Raw genomic sequence first — 16,549 nt, 5'->3', positions numbered from 1 at the left:
CCCTCCTATTCAGGCAACAGAACCAACTGCTGATCTCTGGGAAGGTTTGAAAGGTCACAGAAATTGTTTGTTGGTACTTGAAAATTACAGTTTGAATGTTGGAGCTTTAATTTTGGGAGTTCATTCTCTTTAATTTTCAGAGTTGACAATCCTAACTTTTCACTTGTGACAAGATCTTCAGACAAATCCTTATCGCTTCCATTGTTACAAAGCTATAGAATAAACTATAGAAAACATTCTAATAAAGTTCAGAATTGTAAAATGCTAACGTATCTCACACTATCAAAGTTTTCCTCTTACCTACTACAAACATGATCTATAAGTAGAGACACAGAATCCAGATTACTATCAAGTTTGGTGTTGTGGTATAGGCACCGATCCCTTTGTAGTTCCACTGCCTGCCGCAGGAGGGTCTGTAAACGCCGTGGGGGAAGCATCACTGATGGTGGTAAATAGGCTTTAATAGAAGATATTTTAAAAAGAGAAGTAAAAACAATAAACTGTAAACTTTTATTTAAGACATATATTCCTCTTAACTATATTTAACCTTACCCTCAATAAAACCATGTTACTTAATAGACAAGTACTAGGGAGATAACATAACATGAATTTAAAGTCTATCTGTCAAAACCTACAGTGGCTGGGTGCCAGTGGATCACGCTTGTAATCCTAGCGACTCAGAAGGCTGAGATCTGAGGATTGCGGTTCAAAGGCAGCCCTGGCAAATAAGGCCCATGAGGCTTTATCTCCAATTCTCACTCAGAAATCAGAACTGCAGCTGTGACTCAAAAGTGGTAGAGTGCTAGTCTTGAGCAAAGGAGCTCAGGGACAGTGCCCAGGCCATGCATTCAAGTCCATGACCAACCAAAAACAAACAAACAAAAAACCCTTAGAACAATGTTGCCACTACAGAGATGTCCATGGCCAGGAGGACTTTATAAGTGTTATCACAAAACAAACAAGGTAGAATGTAATAAAAAGAAAATCTAATAATTATTTATCAGTGATGATCAGGCATAAGAAAAAGCTCCACAAGAACAAGTAAAAATCCTGAACAGGCCAGTTACAAGTCCCTGTCAAATAGCTCGGACTGCTGAAGTAACAAAGATTGGAGTACCAATCTTTCAGTACTTCATGCTTCTACCAAAGTACATGGGGTGTGTTTTTTATTATTTGGATTTCTACACCTACCTCAACTTTACTGAAGAGTAAGATCTGAACAGAAAAGTCTTTTATGTAGAGACATTGCAAAAATGAACTTTTTAAAATTTGGGAGAATAAAACTGTATGTAAAGAAATCTGGAACTCATTATTTAAAAACCAACAAAAATTATAAAATGCTTTCAGCTTAAAGCTATGGTCTCAATGTTTTCCCTTTAATCACAGCACTATTTCACCCCAAAAGAAAGAATTCAACAGCACCATAGACCAGTTCAGTGACCGGTGCTCTCACTGACTCCTCAATAAAAGTAGGTCAAGATAAAGTCTTCCTAACTGATTCATAGTATCTACTTCCAAACTACGAAAAAAACAAACATAAAAGTCATGGTTCTCACTCTGAAGTTTATCCAGCAGTTTTGATCGGGAAGCTGTTCCTTTGCCTTCCCATTCTGCTTTTGCTCTTAGGTCTTCTGCATGGCTACACATCAGATACCTAAAACAACAGAGAAAGTAAATATCAAACTTTTTCTTTGAAATGTAACTGAAAAGTATTGAACACACACACACACAAAACTTTTCTTTTTTTGGTGCCAGTCCTGGGGCTTGAACTCAGGGCCTGGGTGCTGCCCCTGATCTTTTGTGCTCAAGCCTAGTGCTCTACCACTTGAGCCATAACTCCAGGCTCTACTTCTGGTTTTTTTTAGTAGTTAACTGGAGGTAAGAAAGGTCTCATGGACATTCCTGTCCAGGCTGGACTGGAACCTTGACCCTTAGATCTGCCTCCTGAGTAGTCAGGACTATGTATGAGTCACTGGTCCCAGCAACAATTTAGTTCTTACTAACACAAATCAAGAAGAGATTTTTCTTTTTAATTTTTGGTGGCACTGGAGTTTCACTCAGAGCCACAGGCCTGCCAAGCACTGTGCTACCTGAGATCCACCCAGGCCCCTTTTTGCTTACTTTTCAGGTAAGGTCTTCAGTTTCACCAAGGTCTCTGACTGTGACCCTCCTAACCCATGTCATCTTTGGTATAGCTGGGATTATTGGAGCACATCACCACACCTGGCTTAATTTGAGGTGGGAGGCGGTATCTCACTACCATAACTTTCCCAAGAAGATAGGATTGTAAACAGGAGCCACTCTGCCCAGCTTTTGAAAAGAGATTTCTGTAGTGACCCAACTCATTACTACAGTATGGTACCTTCATAAAACTACTAAAATGTGATGACAGTAATAACTGAATACACAATACTATTATTATCTATTAACACAGTGTCTTACTATATAGCACAAGCTTGAACTCTCAATCCTTTTGCCTCTGCCTGAGCACTAGAATTATAGTGTGTGTGTGCGTGCGTGCATGTCCGTCCCCATCCAGGGTCCGGGTGCTAACATCAGGCTTTGTTAAGTTCACGGATAGCTCTAGCACTCTTAGCACATGAGCCACAGCTCCCCTTTGCGTTAACTGGAGATAACTAGAGACTCTAGGACTTCTCCTGCCAGGGTTGGCTTCAAACTGGGATCCCCAGATCTCAGTCTCCCAAGTAGCTAGTATTACTGTACAAGAGTGGGCCACTGGCACCCAGCTAATGTCCCTAACAATCCTATTAGGAAGTATTATTATTCTTCCATTTCTAAAATGAGGAAACCAAGGCACAGAATACCTTCAATAGGCTTGGGGAGCTAAGGGGCAGTGGGAGGAGGCAAAGCAAAAAAATATAGGAACCCAGGCATTCTGGCTGTGGATCTTGCTCTCATCCACTGAGTTAACTTCACAGCGTCTCAACAATAAATCAAAGCTCGAAAAACCTTACTATTAGCCAGGCACCACCGGTGGCTCATACCGTAATTCTAGCTACTCAGGAGGCTGAGATCTGGGGATCACATTTCAAAGCCAGCCCAGGCAGTAAAGTCTGTGAGACTCTTATCTCCAATGAACAACCAGAAAACCAAGTGGCTCAAGTAGTAGAATGCCTGGACAGTGCCTGGGCCCAGAGTTCAAGCCCCACAACCAACCAAAAAAAAAAGCTTACTGTTTTTATTGAGTTACTTAACAACATATCCTTAAGAGTTTACATAAATATCACTCAAGAAAGTGTCATTAGGTAACATTCTTGCATCACTCTGTAAAAGGCATTGAGATTTTTGAGCAGACTCTGGAAACTTTTTTTCCTTATTGTATGTGCAGACAGTGGCATAAATACTCTAAGTCATGGTCTCTAGAGAACACATAAGACACCGGAGCTTCTGCACACTATGCAACCCTCACCTGGTTCTGAGTCTTCTCAGAAGAACTGGATTTGAGTAGCAGCAGCAAAGGTATTATTAGTCCAACATGAATCCTTGCTCTGCTACTGCTACAAAGGTAAAGCTCAACTGGGGCTACTATAAGTACCAGAAACTTCTCAGTTAACATAATTACTGTCCCCTTCTTTCCTTAACTGCAAAAAGCAAACAGTCAACTAGCCTCTTACCCAACAGCAGAATTACTTGTTCTCTTGGTACTTAATTTATAAATAGCATCTTAGCAATAAAAAACACACACATAGGGGCTGGGAAGGTGGCTCAGTGGTAGAGCGCATGCCTTGCATGCATGAGGCCCTGGGTTCAATTCCTCAGCACCACATAAGCAAAAAGAAAAAAGCCGGAAGTGGCGCTGTGGCTCAAGTGGTAGAGCGTTAGCCTTGAGCTGAAGAGCTGAGGGACAGTGCCCAGGCCCAGAGTTCAGGCCCCACGACGGGACCCAAAAAAAAAAAAAAAAAAAACATACATATAGTGCATATAATTATACTCAAAAAGCCCCAAAGGAAGCTGGAAATGGAAGGTGTTTTCCTAAGAATAACTTCTAAGAGAATTAAATGCAAATATGAGCAAATTCTTCTAAAATTATGCAAAAGTGCCCTGTGGTTGATTCTTTACCCTTTTGAAAACTTACACTAACCCTAAGGGGTGTGTGTGTGTGTGTCAGTTCTGGAACTAAAGGTTTAGTGTATGTGTGTGTCTGTTGGTCCTGGGGCTTAACTACACACTAACTCAAAGGAGTGTGTGCATGTGTATGCCGGTCCTGGGCTTGAGTACACACTAATCCTGGTGTACATGTGCATGTATATACCAGCCTGGGCTTACACATGAACCCTAAGAGATATATGTGTGTGTGTGTGTGTGTGTGTGTGTGTGTGTGTGTGTGCGCATGCGTGCACACGCATACACGCATGTGTGCCAGTCCTGGAATTTAATCTTGGGAGTCTAGGGGCTGTCCTTAAGCTTTTTTGCTCAAAGCAAGAGCTCTACCACTTGATCCCTATCTCCACTTGACTTTTCTACCTGGTGTAGCTTCAAAACCACAATCCTCAGATCTCAGTCTCCTGATTACAGGTGTGAGCTACTGGTACCCCGGCTAATCCTCAATTTTTAAATGAATGTCTATGTGTGGATAGTCACTTGGAATAATTGAAAAGCAGTGCTGGCAAGAAGCAATGGGTTCTGACCTTAGTTTTGTACATCTTGTTAACCTATGGGCTATTTCCTTGTGTGAAAATTCAAGGGAAAATCTGATCACTTTAGAATCACTTCAGAATAAAAACTACATTAAAACAAAAGAAAAGCTCAGGGATAGCTCCTAGGTCCTGAGTCAAAGCAACAGGACTGGCATCTCCCCCACCCCCCACAACAGTAATTAGAACCAGTGACAAATCAAGGTTTGAGACTTGTCCTTTTGATTTGCTTTATCTAGTGCTGGTTACTTAAGTTTCTGAGACTTAGCTCCCTTATCTGAAAAGTGAACCCTATATCACCTTTAGGCCAATAGATGCATTATGTCTTAAGATATTGTTTTAGACAGCAAGCTCACATTACATAGTAAAAAATACTATTAAGAACAAACAAAATAGAGCTAGGAAATGTCCAATATACAGTCTCAAGAGAGGGTATATACCTCAAGAGAGGGTATTTGGACTTGTGACCTGAACAACTAGTAGCAAAGGAAGTAGTAGAGGAAGTGCATTTTACACAAGTACTCACGTGGCTTAAGGCAACAAGTCACGGATCAGAAAAAATTTGTTCCACTAGAGAATAATGAGTAAAGGGGAAAGAAATAGAGTTTGAGGATCTTGTGGACTTGAAAACAGATTTGGGATTTTAAGTGTGCTAGATGACACAGGGAAAGGTTTTAAGCAAGAGTGAAATGACTTAATCTATGTTGGGTCCCCCACCCCTTTTTTTCCTTCCTTTTTTTGCCAGTCCTAGAGCTTGAATTCAGGACACTGTCCCTGAGCTTCTTTTGCTCAAGGTAAGCACTATACCACTTGGTCTACAGTGCCACTTCTGGCTTTTTCTGTTTATGTGGCACTGAGGAATCGAACCCAGGGCTTCCTTCAGGCTAGGCAAGCACCCTACCACTAAGCCACATTCCCAACTCTTAATTTATGGTTTTATTATAGACTTCTCCGGTTGTTGTTAGAAATATGCGTTGCTACCAGAGTTTGAAGGCATTTCAGTAAGGTATGTAGGGGAATGGATGGAAATACACCTTAAGTTTATTTTAGATGTAATCACCTTTGAGGTTAGTCCAGGCAAAAGGTTATCAATAAAAAGGCTAAGCATTTTGATATGCACATCATCTCAGCTATGCAAAAGTAGGAGGACCATAGTCCAGAAATAAACATGAAACACGAACTGAAAAATAATTTTAAAATAAAGCACATGGGCTTCAGGGCAAGGCTTGTCTTGTTCAACTGGTGGAGTCCCTGCCTAGCAAGCATGATGCCATGTTTAAACACCTGCACCGCAAAAACCAGAATCATCGTCCATCTGTTCATTCAAGCAGAGACTGTGAACTATTAGATATGCTATTAAATATACAAAGTAGCACTTCTCATGTGAGAGTGAGCTTGAAGATCTACCAGCCTACAGACAGAACATGAAGGTACGAGGCCTAGGACCAGCCTACAGACAGAACGTGAAGCACGAGGCCTAGGACCAGCCTAGAGACAGAACGTGAAGCACGAGGCCTAGGACCAGCCTAGAGACAGAACGTGAAGCACGAGGCCTAGGACCAGCCTAGAGACAGAACGTGAAGCACGAGGCCTAGGATCAGCCTAGAGAGAGAACGTGAAGCACGAGGCCTAGGACCAGCCTAGAGACAGAACGTGAAGCACGAGGCCTAGGACCAGCCTAGAGACAGAACGTGAAGCACGAGGCCTAGGACCAGCCTAGAGAGAGAACGTGAAGCACGAGGCCTAGGACCAGCCTAGAGACAGAACGTGAAGCACGAGGCCTAGGACCAGCCTAGAGACAGAACGTGAAGCACGAGGCCTAGGATCAGCCTATAGAGAGAACGTGAAGCACGAGGCCTAGGACCAGCCTAGAGACAGAACGTGAAGCACGAGGCCTAGGACCAGGCTCAAGGAACCTCAAACACATAAATAAGATTTTGAATGCAAGATTCTTTTTTTTTTTTTTTTTGTCAGTCATGGGACTTGAACTCTGTCTGGGCCTGGGCGCTGTTCCTGCGCTCTTCAGCTCAAGGCAAGCGCTCTACCACTTGAGCCACAGCACTACTTCCGGTTTTCTAGTGGTTTACTGGACATAAGAGTCTCACGGATGTTCCTGCCCAGGCTAGCTTTGAACCTCCATCCTCAGATCTCAGCCTCCTGAGCAGCTAGGATTATAGGCATGAGCCACTGGCGCCCGGCTTTGAATGCAAGATTCTTAGCAAGGACTTGGACCTGAACGTGGGTCACACAGATGTAGTCCCAGCTACTTGGAAATCAGGAACATCATGAGCTATGGCCAGTTCCAGACAAGATTAGGAGAACTTTGAGCTCAAGAACAACCCACCGGTGCCAACCAAAGCCCAACCTCAAAAGAACAAAAACAGAAGGGCTGGGTTGTATCTCAGGTGATAGTGTGGCTATAAAGTGAGGCACCCCAGTGCCACCAAAGCAAACCAGCAAAACTCTGGTACATGTGGCCATTTTCCCCCTTAAGAAGTCTGTATAAATTTAACTGCTTACTGGGATCTAAACCACCAGCTTTGTATAAATTTTGAAACAGCACTTCAGCTGGGTATGCTGGTCTACACCTAGCTCGCAGGCAGCTGCAGCCAGACTATGAACTCAAGGCCACCATGGGCTTCACAGCAAGACCCCAGCTTAAAAACAAACAAAAAACCCCAACCAAACTATATCAAAAAGAAATAGCATTTCATGGACTACACATATTACTTCTTTAAATATTTTCCTGTTCCCATACTGATAGCTTCCTAGGATGACAAAACGGCACCTGTGAATTTGCCCAGGTAAGTCTGATCTAAGAGTTTAGCAATATTCTAGTAATTATATCCCAGAACAGTAACAGACTCTTCCACCTGGAGCCTGAGCACGTGGCACCCTTACCCACTGAGAACGTGAATGCGCTCTGTGTTGTACTTCAGGGGCGTCAGCTCGCAGCGCAGAACCTGAAGTGCCTCCAGCACCTTGCCGTCCTCCAGATATTCCAGGTACTTCTGCTGCAGCAGCAGAAACTTCATCCTCTGACATGACAGAAAGTAGCAGTCAGGGGAAAAAGTTGATGGAAGTTTCAGAAAATGTTTGTGCCTAAACAGAACAGTAGAAACCATTCTACTATACCCTTTGAAAATAATTATATAAAGCTTCAAAATATTCTGGTTTAAGTCATAGTAGGCAAAATGATTCTGCTCAATTCTATACCTTAATAAAAAAACAACAACAACAAACAAACCCTGCTTTGAGTGAATAATCAGTCTCAGACAGAATCATTAGTGATGGAAGCATCAACATGACATTTGCCAGAATTTTGTTTCTTGTATGAAATCACAAATATTTTAAATGTGCTTTAAACATCTGACTTATTAGGGCATTGAGTGGATTTACGCAACAAGTTTTTAAAAGATTGGAGAAAAATCAGTGAATGGGTAGATTATTTTAAAACTACCACATATATGCTATGAGTATATGGGAAAGTCCTTGCCTAGCATGTGTGGCTCTGAGTTTGATCCCCAACACTGCAAAAATTATCACCAAAAAAACCCAAAAAGCCACACACAAAAGATGGACTAAACCCAGGTGTTGGTGGCTTGCTCCTGTAACCTAGCTACTAAGGAGGCTAAAAATCTAAGGATCGAGGTTTGAAGCTAGCCTGGGAAGGAAAAACTGACACGTCCTGGAAGTGGAACTGTGGCTCAAAGTGGCAGAGTGCTAGCCTTGAGTTAAAGAGCTCAGAGACAACACCCAAGCCCTGAGTTCATGCCCCATGACTGACAAAAAAACCCCCACAAAATTAGAAACACTGGGTAAAAAAATAAGTGCAGATTTTGCCTATCAAAATTAAGAGTTCTGTAACAATACTAGAAGCACGATCTCATTCTCTTCTAGTAAGAGACTAAGTGATGTCTACAGGAGAAGGAAGAATGTAAAGGTCTTTAAGAAAATTCAGTATTTGTGTATTTATAATAATGTGATCACTGATGCATTTAACAATGAAGCACAATTATTATAAGCTCTTTTTCCCCTAAAGGATAAATCACTTTTTCAGCTAACAATGAGGCACTGTCCCATTTAATGTTTTTCTGAAATCACTTTTATTTCTATTACTTTTAATATTATTTGACCATTTTACTTTTAACTTGTAAGTGATCATTACAATTTTAGCAGCTTTTTAACTAGATGAGAGACATTTATGAAAATCCACCTCTGGAATTTCTTTTACACTTTAAACTTAATTAAGGACCACCGCCTGAAATAACTCTTTCATTGTATGTACTACTTGTGGTGCTTGAGGAAACCAAATGACAGTAGCAAATAGACAATAAAGACTCCAAGAAATACAGTAAAAACCTACATGACAACCCATTCTGGTGCTGCCACAAAATGGTATAGAGAAATTACCACATATTCCCAGAACTAAGAGAACAATGGGTGTCGGCCAAGGAGAAGCCAGAAGGCATAAAATACACGCTTATAAAAATTAGACCTAGGCAAAGTAACTATAAGCCCTCACAGACAAACATCCAAATATATCATTTCTTTATAAAATACACTGCTTAGGCTTAATAACTTTGAAATTATAGAAAAAAATCATAACAGACAAGCTTCTATAGCTCTAGTAAAATTACTCAGTTAGACTGATCAATCAATGTTTCACAAAGACTAAACACTGAGATGCTTTAAAAAATGTTGTATAGGTTCCTAAAATTGATGTGCCAAATTAAAAAATATTACTTTAAGGCTCATCAGATGACAAAAATGAAAAAAAAGGGAGAAATTTATATTTGAAGTTCTCTCGGATATCACCTTTTATTTTTACTTTTTATGCTGGTCCTGGGGCTTGAACTCAAAGCCTGGACACTGTCGTTGAGATGTTGTGCTCAAGGCTAGTGCTTTACCACTTGAGTCACAGCTCCACTTTGGCTGAAGGTAAGTTATAGTCTCAAAGACTTCCTGCCTGAACTGCCAGATCTTAGCCTCCTGAGTAGCTAGTATTATAGGCATGAGCCAGATATTCTTAATATTTTGCTTTCTCTAGAAACTCTTTATAAACCAAGGAGCTCAATCAAATAAATCCCCGTACTGCTGAAAGTTTTAACTTAGGTATCTGTGATTTAAGCTTGAGAATCACATGTAGTTCTAGAATCTTACTGCCAACATGTGGTTCAATTTCTTACCATCTGGGAATTGGGAGGGAGTTCTTAACAACTGAGAAACTTTTTGCTTTAAATTCAGTATTTCTTGTTCATTTATTACCGAGCATGAAGATCTGAGTCCACTCTCCCCTCTAATCCAGTGTATGGGCATGGTACAACTGCTATTTCTCCCTTATTTTCCCACCAAGATCTTGACCAAACATACTATTCTCACTACGGGGAAGAGGTGGGGCTGGAGAGAGGAGGAAGACTAAACTTTGAGAGAAGCCAATATAAACCATGTATTCCTGTATTTACACAGAGAATGCTGTAAAAAGCAGTGCAAGAGGCTTTCTCTATGAGCTATTTTATCCAGATGAAGACAAAGAACACCCTCAAGTAAATATCAAGTCTTGGTTCGGTGCATGGCAACTAACATGCTCCAGTGACCAGTGCAAGAAATCTGCTTCAGAGAAAAATGTGTATTCTCTTAAAAACCAGTTGAACCCAAGTAATTTGATTCATATATGAGAAATAAAACTGTTTTTACCTCCTCAAATTTAGAGCACAAAAACGTAAATACACTCTCAAGAAAATAAAGACCTTTTATAATTTACAAATGATGTTAATAAAGTTTTTTTAGAATCAGATAAGACAGAAGTTTGCTCATACAGAGTCTGGGCTCTAAATATTATTTTCTATAAAAGATTATGGACTTAGGTCTGGGAAGGTAGCTCAGTGGTAGAGCGCTTGCCTTGCATGCCTGAGGCCCTGGGTTCGATTCCTCAGCACCACATAAGCAAAAAGAAAAAAGCCGGAAGTGGCGCTGTGGCTCAAGTGGTAGAGCGCTAGCCTTGAGCTGAAGAGCTGAGGGACAGCGCCCAGGCCCAGAGTTCAGGCCCCAGGACTGGACCCAAAAAAAAAAAAAAAAAAAAAAAAATAGATCATGGACTTCTAAAAGGAAGGAGAAAAAAAAGGAAAGAAGAAAATAAAACTATATTCTTTCAATTTCTAATTAAGACTTCTACAAGGTTATTTCTGGTCTGATGACTTGGGCTCAGTACTATTTCTTTCTTTTAACATCTAATAAAAACCTACCATTGGAGCCGGGTGCATGTAGCTCATACCTTTAATCCTAGCTACTCAGGAGGCTGAGATCGGAGGATCTCAGGTTTAAAGCCAGCCCCGGCAGGAAAGTCCTTGAGACTCTTATCTCCAATAAGAACCACTAGAAAACCGGAAGTGGTGCTATGGCTCAAGCAATCGCGTTCTCTTTGAGCTGAAGAGTACAGGGACAGGGCCCAAGCCCAGAGTTCAAGCCCCAGGACCGACCAAAAATAAATAAATAAATAAATAAAATAAAAAACCTACAATTGGGCTAGGAAGGTGGCTCAGTGGTAGAGTGCTTGCCTAGCATGCATGAGGCCCTGGGTTCGATTATTCAGCACCACATAAGCAAATAAAGCCGAAAATGGTGTTGGGACTCAAGTGGTAGAGCTTGAGCTGAGAGCTAAGGGACAGTGCCCAGGTCCAGAGTTCAGGCCCCATGACCACCACCACCAACAACATCAACAAAAAAACTACAATTGTGGGGCACCAGTGGTTCATGCCAGTAATCCTAGCTACTCAGGAGGCGGAGTTCTGAGGATCATGGTTCAAAGACAGCCTAGGCAGAAAAGTCCGTTGAGACTCCTACCTCCAATCAATCACCAGAAAACCAGAAGTGGCCCTGTGGCTGAAAGTGGGTGAGTTAGCCAGGAGCAAAAGAAGCTCAGGGACAGTGCCCCAGGCCCTGAGTTCAAACTCCAGGACTGGGGGGAAAAAAATGAGGAGCAATTTCAAAAATGCAGAATGGAATCTTTAAAGAACACTCGATTGATCAATTCTTAAAGTGAGAAAACAGCTGGAACCCCTTTCTTAGTATGAATACCTAAACAGTTTGATGCTATGAGGATCAGAGATTTACTCTTCATCTTATTAGATCCTCTAATGTCCTATGGTACTGAACAGGCTGAAAAAAGAAAGCATTCCTCCTCATTGTCTACAGCTATCTCTTCGCCAGTTTACTTGCTGTTCCTACAGGTTTCTAATGAGTCACAATCCAAATCCAACACAGAAATCTTAAATTACTCTTAAAAATAGAAAACAAATGTATTAAATTTTTTTTACTACTAAGTTATAGACATAATTTGGGTACAGCATAAAAAAGAAAACAACCTCTAAGAAACCATATATACACTTACTAAAAAAAGAGAAAAAGACCTAACTCCACAGACAAGTCCTTTGTAGTCACTGTATAGTATTGTAACTCGTCCACTGGAAGAGTCTCCTGTTTTATAGTCTGTATTTTCAATCATTCACCAAAGATTTGTGAAAAACTGCCCAAGTAAAATCTACTATGTACTTAGGTTTTAAACTCCAAACACCTTTACTGGGAAAACAGAAAAAAAAAAAGGAATCCTCCAAATACATATGTTTAGCTACTTCAATTCGTTTTGTTGTTAAATTCCACTATGAATTTAATAATCTCACAAGTTAATTTAAATAAATGAATCTATGTTCATACTATTTTAAACCTTTTATAATAATTATATTACTGTACAAATTGTACTAAGAATTTGAAAACTTTTTTTTTACAAATAATGAAATTAAAAAACAAAAAAACCCTGCAGACTCTAACGTTTATGGACAAAGAAAAGTTTAATGTCTGACCCAATTTTAAAAAATTGTTCAGTCATTTACTAATATTTAACAAACAGCAGGTTTCCCTACTTCACTTCCTATTTGCCTTCTTTCCCTCCCCCACTGACAGGAAACTGCTTTTGACAACAAATGAATCAGCTAGAAGTTTAAAGGCCAGCAGCCACCAGTGAGCAGATGATTCTTCCCAGTTTCCAACCCCCAGCACTTAAAATATCTCCCCCCTTCCTTTTCCTCACCAATATTTACTGAAGAATTAAAAATCCATCTGTATAAGAGATGTGTTAAGGTTTATGCAAAAGACTAGCAGGTTAAACTATACGAAACTGATCTTGTCTCGGGAATGAGGCCAGCCAAGGAAGCCTAGTGGTGGAATCTGCACGCAGTCTGCCTGACACTCAGTTTACCCAACTTGGAAAAGTAGTGAGCACACCAATAGTATTGTTCTAAATCAACTATAATTCCCATAGTATTGTCTTAAATTGACAATAGCTCCCAAAGACTTCCTCAAAGCAATGTCTAATAGCTTCTTAAAGCTGTGCCGTATATACATCCATTTTCTCTTTTATTATCAGTATATTCCGTATTTAAAATATGCCCTTGACTCTATTAAGCGCCTATCAGCCCTTTCAAGAAAAGCATGGTGAGCTTTCAATAGAAATTCTATGGAGCTCAAATTGTAAACAGGGCTTATTTGATAAGTATGAACTAAAAAATACAAAACACATTTTCAAACACAAGGCAATCCATCCTAGTTTACAGATCAGATAGGAGACTTAGTCATTTTAAGTCTACTCTCAGTTACTAACAGCCTACTAAAATAGACATAAATGTGAAACTAAGAACAAAAGTGTATTTACCACAATTATTCCCAACAACGTTTGAGAGATTTCAAGCGCGCCTCTTACCACAATCGCATGAGGAGAATGCACTAAAGGCTTTAGCTCATTCAGGTCATTTTCTGCCTGCAGAAATCGTGTGGAAGAAAAACAGACACGTCACCAGGCGCCGGTCCCGCGCCGGTCCGGCCGGGCGGGACGGGCGGCGGGCGGCGGGCGGCGGGCGGGCGGCGGGCGGGCGGGACGGGCGGCCGGCGCCCTCCTTTACCTTATCCCAGTCTCCTTCCATGACATGATTGCGGAATTTGGTGGCAGAGGGATGTTCTAAGCGACATCCTGACTCTTGCATGAGGAGGTCCACAGTCTGGCTGCGGGAGAGACACAGTGTGAACGGCCCGGCCGGGCCTCCGCGAGCTGGGGCCTGGCGGCCAAGTCGCGGCCGGCCCGCCCGCCCGCCCGCCCGCCCGCCCGCTTTCCTCAGTCCGCTCGCTCGGCCTCCAGCGTGAACCGAGGCTGAGACGCCTACGGGCCGGGGCCGGGGCCAGAGCCGGCGTCCCGGGACCCCGCGGCAGGACCGGCTCCGAAGAGCAGGTGACGAGGCCGGCGCCGGACGGACGGACGGCCGCGGGAGCTCCCCGGGGTCCGACTTCAAATACCAAACACCCCGAACGCCGCACCCGCTTCCTTCCTCCGCACTAAAACCAGCTCGTTTACCAGGGCGGGTGCGGTTCCCCGTGCCCCCGGGCCGGGCCGGGCCACCGCGCGGCCCGACGTCTACGGAGCCTCGCCCGCCGCCGCCCCGCCGCCGCCCGCCGCCGCCTCAGGACGCCGCTTCCTGCCCGGCGCAGTGCCATCCGGCCGAGCCGCCCCGCGCCCCGCGCCCCGCGGCCCGGCTTCGGGGCCGGGAACTGTTGCACGTTCGGCCGGTCCGGGCCTGGCTCCCGGGCCTTCCCTCCCCGCGTGTGCGCGCGTGTGCGTGCGCGTGGAAGAACCCGGGGCCGCGTCCACCGTCGCCCAGACAGGCGTTCAAGGTTACCCGAGTCCCTGTGGGCGCGGGGCCCGGGGCCGGGCGTCCCCTCCCGGAGCCCGCGGTCTCGGTTCCGGCTTCCCCCGGGCCGGGCCCGGCGGGCGGGCGGGCGGGCGCGGGTGAGGTGCGGGCCCGGCCCGGCCCGCGCGCCCCCCGCGCGCCCCCGCTTACTTCAGGCCCAGGCCGTTCAGGTGCTGGCCGATCAGCCGGATGACGTCCTCGTCCGACTGCGAGAGCCGCTTCTTCTTCTTGAGGCTGCTGCCCGGCTCGGGGGCGGCCAGGGCGGCGGCGGCGCCGGGGACCCCGTTGTTGACACTCGGTCCGGTGCCATTGTTGCCGGCGGCGGGCGGCGGCAGCCCGTTGGCGTGCGCCAGGTCCCCCGCGGCCGCCGGGGACGCCTCCCCGTTCTGCGCCGCCAGGCAGGCGAGCTCCGGGGTGGCGCCCGCGCCGCCGCCGCCGCCTCCTCCCGCCCCGTTGGCCTGCATGGCGCCGCCGCCGCTGGCCGGGCTGGGCCCGCTGGCTCGGGGGCCGGCGGGGGCGGCCGCGGGGAGCCCCACCACCAGCACCACGGAGGCGGCGGCGGCGGGCGCGGGCGGCGCGGGCGCGGGCGCGGGCGGGGGGGAGCGGCCTGCGCGGCCCGCCGAGGCCCCGGGCTCTCCTGCTCCCTCCGCCGCCGAGGCTCGGGGCTTCTTCCGCGGGGGCGGGGAGGCTCCGCCGGCGTCCGAGTCGGAGGAGGAAGCGGAGGCCAGAGTTTCCTCGCCGAGAGAGGCCGTGGTGGGGCCGGCGGGGCGCGGGTCGGGTCGCCGGGCGGCGGAGGGGGAAGGAGGACCGGCCCTTCCCCCCCCCTCCGGGCGCGCGGGGGGCGGCGGGGCTCGGCCCCGCGGCTGGGCCCGGCGGGCGGCGGCGGCGGCGGCGGCGGGCGGCGGGCGGCGGGGCGGCGGCCGCCTGGAGCTGTGCGCGCCGCGGCGCTCCGAGTGTTGATTCTTCCCCGGCTGCTGCCTAATGGAGTCCGGGCCGCGCGTCACAGGAAATGCCTATACTGCCCCGCGCTCACTTCCGGCGGCAGGTATGGAGCCTATAGGGGCTGTCATCGGCACGTGCGCCCGGCGGCGCGGCGGGGCGGAGGAACGCCCGGCGGCGCGGCGGCGGGGCGGGGCGGGGCGGCGCGGCGGCGGGGCGGGGCGGAGGGGCGCGGGGCGGAGCGGAGGGGCGCGGGGCGGAAGGGCGAAGGGGCGCGGGGCGGAGGGGCGGAAGGGCGAAGGGGCGCGGGGCGGAGCGGAGGGCGCCGGGCGGAGGGGCGCGGGGCGGAGGGGCGCGGGGCGGAGCGGAGGGGCGGAGCGGAGGGGCGCGGGGCGGAGGGGCGCGGGGCGGAGGGGCGCGGGGCGGAGCGGAGGGGCGCCGGGCGGAGGGGCGCGGGGCGGAGGGGCGCGGGGCGGAGCGGAGGGGCGCCGGGCGGAGCGGAGGGGCGCGGGGCGGAGCGGAGGGGCGCGGGGCGGAAGGGCGAAGGGGAGCGGGGCGGATCGGAGGGGCGGAGCAGAGGGGCGCGGGGCGGAGCGGAGGGGCGCGGGGCGGAAGGGCGAAGGGGCGGAAGGGCGAAGGGGCGAAGGGGCGCGGGGCGGAGGGGCGCGGGGCGGAGGGGCGCGGGGCGGAGGGGCGGAGGGGCGCGGGGCGGAGCGGAGGGGCGCCGGGCGGAGCGGAGGGGCGCGGGGCGGAGGGGCGCCGGGCGGAGGGGCGCCGGGCGGAAGGGCGAAGGGGCGCGGGGCGGAGGGGCGCGGGGCGGAAGGGCGCCGGGCGGAGGGGCTAGGGGCGGAGCGGAGGGGCTAGGGGCAGAGCGGAGGGGCTAGGGGCGGAGCGGAGGGGTGGAGGGGCGCTGGGCGGAGGGGCGGAGGGGCGCCGGGCCGGGGGGCACCGGGCCGGGGAGGGGCGCGGCGCGGGGCTGAGGGGCGGGGGACGGGGCGGCGCGGGGCGGAGGGGCGCGGGGCGGGGCGGGGCGGAGGGGCGGGGGACGGGGCGGCGCGGGGCGGAGGGGCGGGGGATGGGGCGGGGCGGAGGGGCGCGGGGAGGGGGGCGAGGCGGGGGACGGGGCGGAGGGGCGGGGGACGGGACGGGGCGGAGGGGCGCGGGGCGGAGGGGCGGGGCGGAGGGGCGCGGGGAGGGGGGCGGGGCGGGGGACGGGGCGGA

The 16,549-nt window shown here is 48.3% G+C and overlaps 1 protein-coding gene across 1 annotated transcript in view; it reads right to left on the bottom strand.

Annotated features, from left to right (window-relative positions):
- The window catches only part of Wdr26 (WD repeat domain 26), a 42,751-nt gene extending 27,883 nt beyond the window's left edge, over positions 1–14,868 (bottom strand). Inside the window, exons 1-6 of the mRNA XM_042672415.1 lie at positions 14,540–14,868; positions 13,610–13,709; positions 13,363–13,467; positions 7,557–7,693; positions 1,557–1,654; positions 301–457 (exon numbers count right to left, since the gene is read on the bottom strand). Of these exons, the coding sequence (XP_042528349.1) occupies positions 301–457; positions 1,557–1,654; positions 7,557–7,693; positions 13,363–13,467; positions 13,610–13,709; positions 14,540–14,853 (911 nt within the window). The 5' untranslated portion in view covers positions 14,854–14,868. The remainder of the gene's footprint in view (positions 1–300; positions 458–1,556; positions 1,655–7,556; positions 7,694–13,362; positions 13,468–13,609; positions 13,710–14,539) is intronic.
- Between the last annotated feature and the right edge of the window lie 1,681 nt (positions 14,869–16,549).

Source organism: Dipodomys spectabilis, unplaced genomic scaffold, assembly GCF_019054845.1.
Source record: "Dipodomys spectabilis isolate Male_0828 unplaced genomic scaffold, ASM1905484v1 ptg000706l, whole genome shotgun sequence".
In the NCBI taxonomy this organism is placed as follows: Eukaryota; Metazoa; Chordata; class Mammalia; order Rodentia; family Heteromyidae; genus Dipodomys; species Dipodomys spectabilis.
This window is presented reverse-complemented; position numbering and strand designations above follow the sequence as displayed.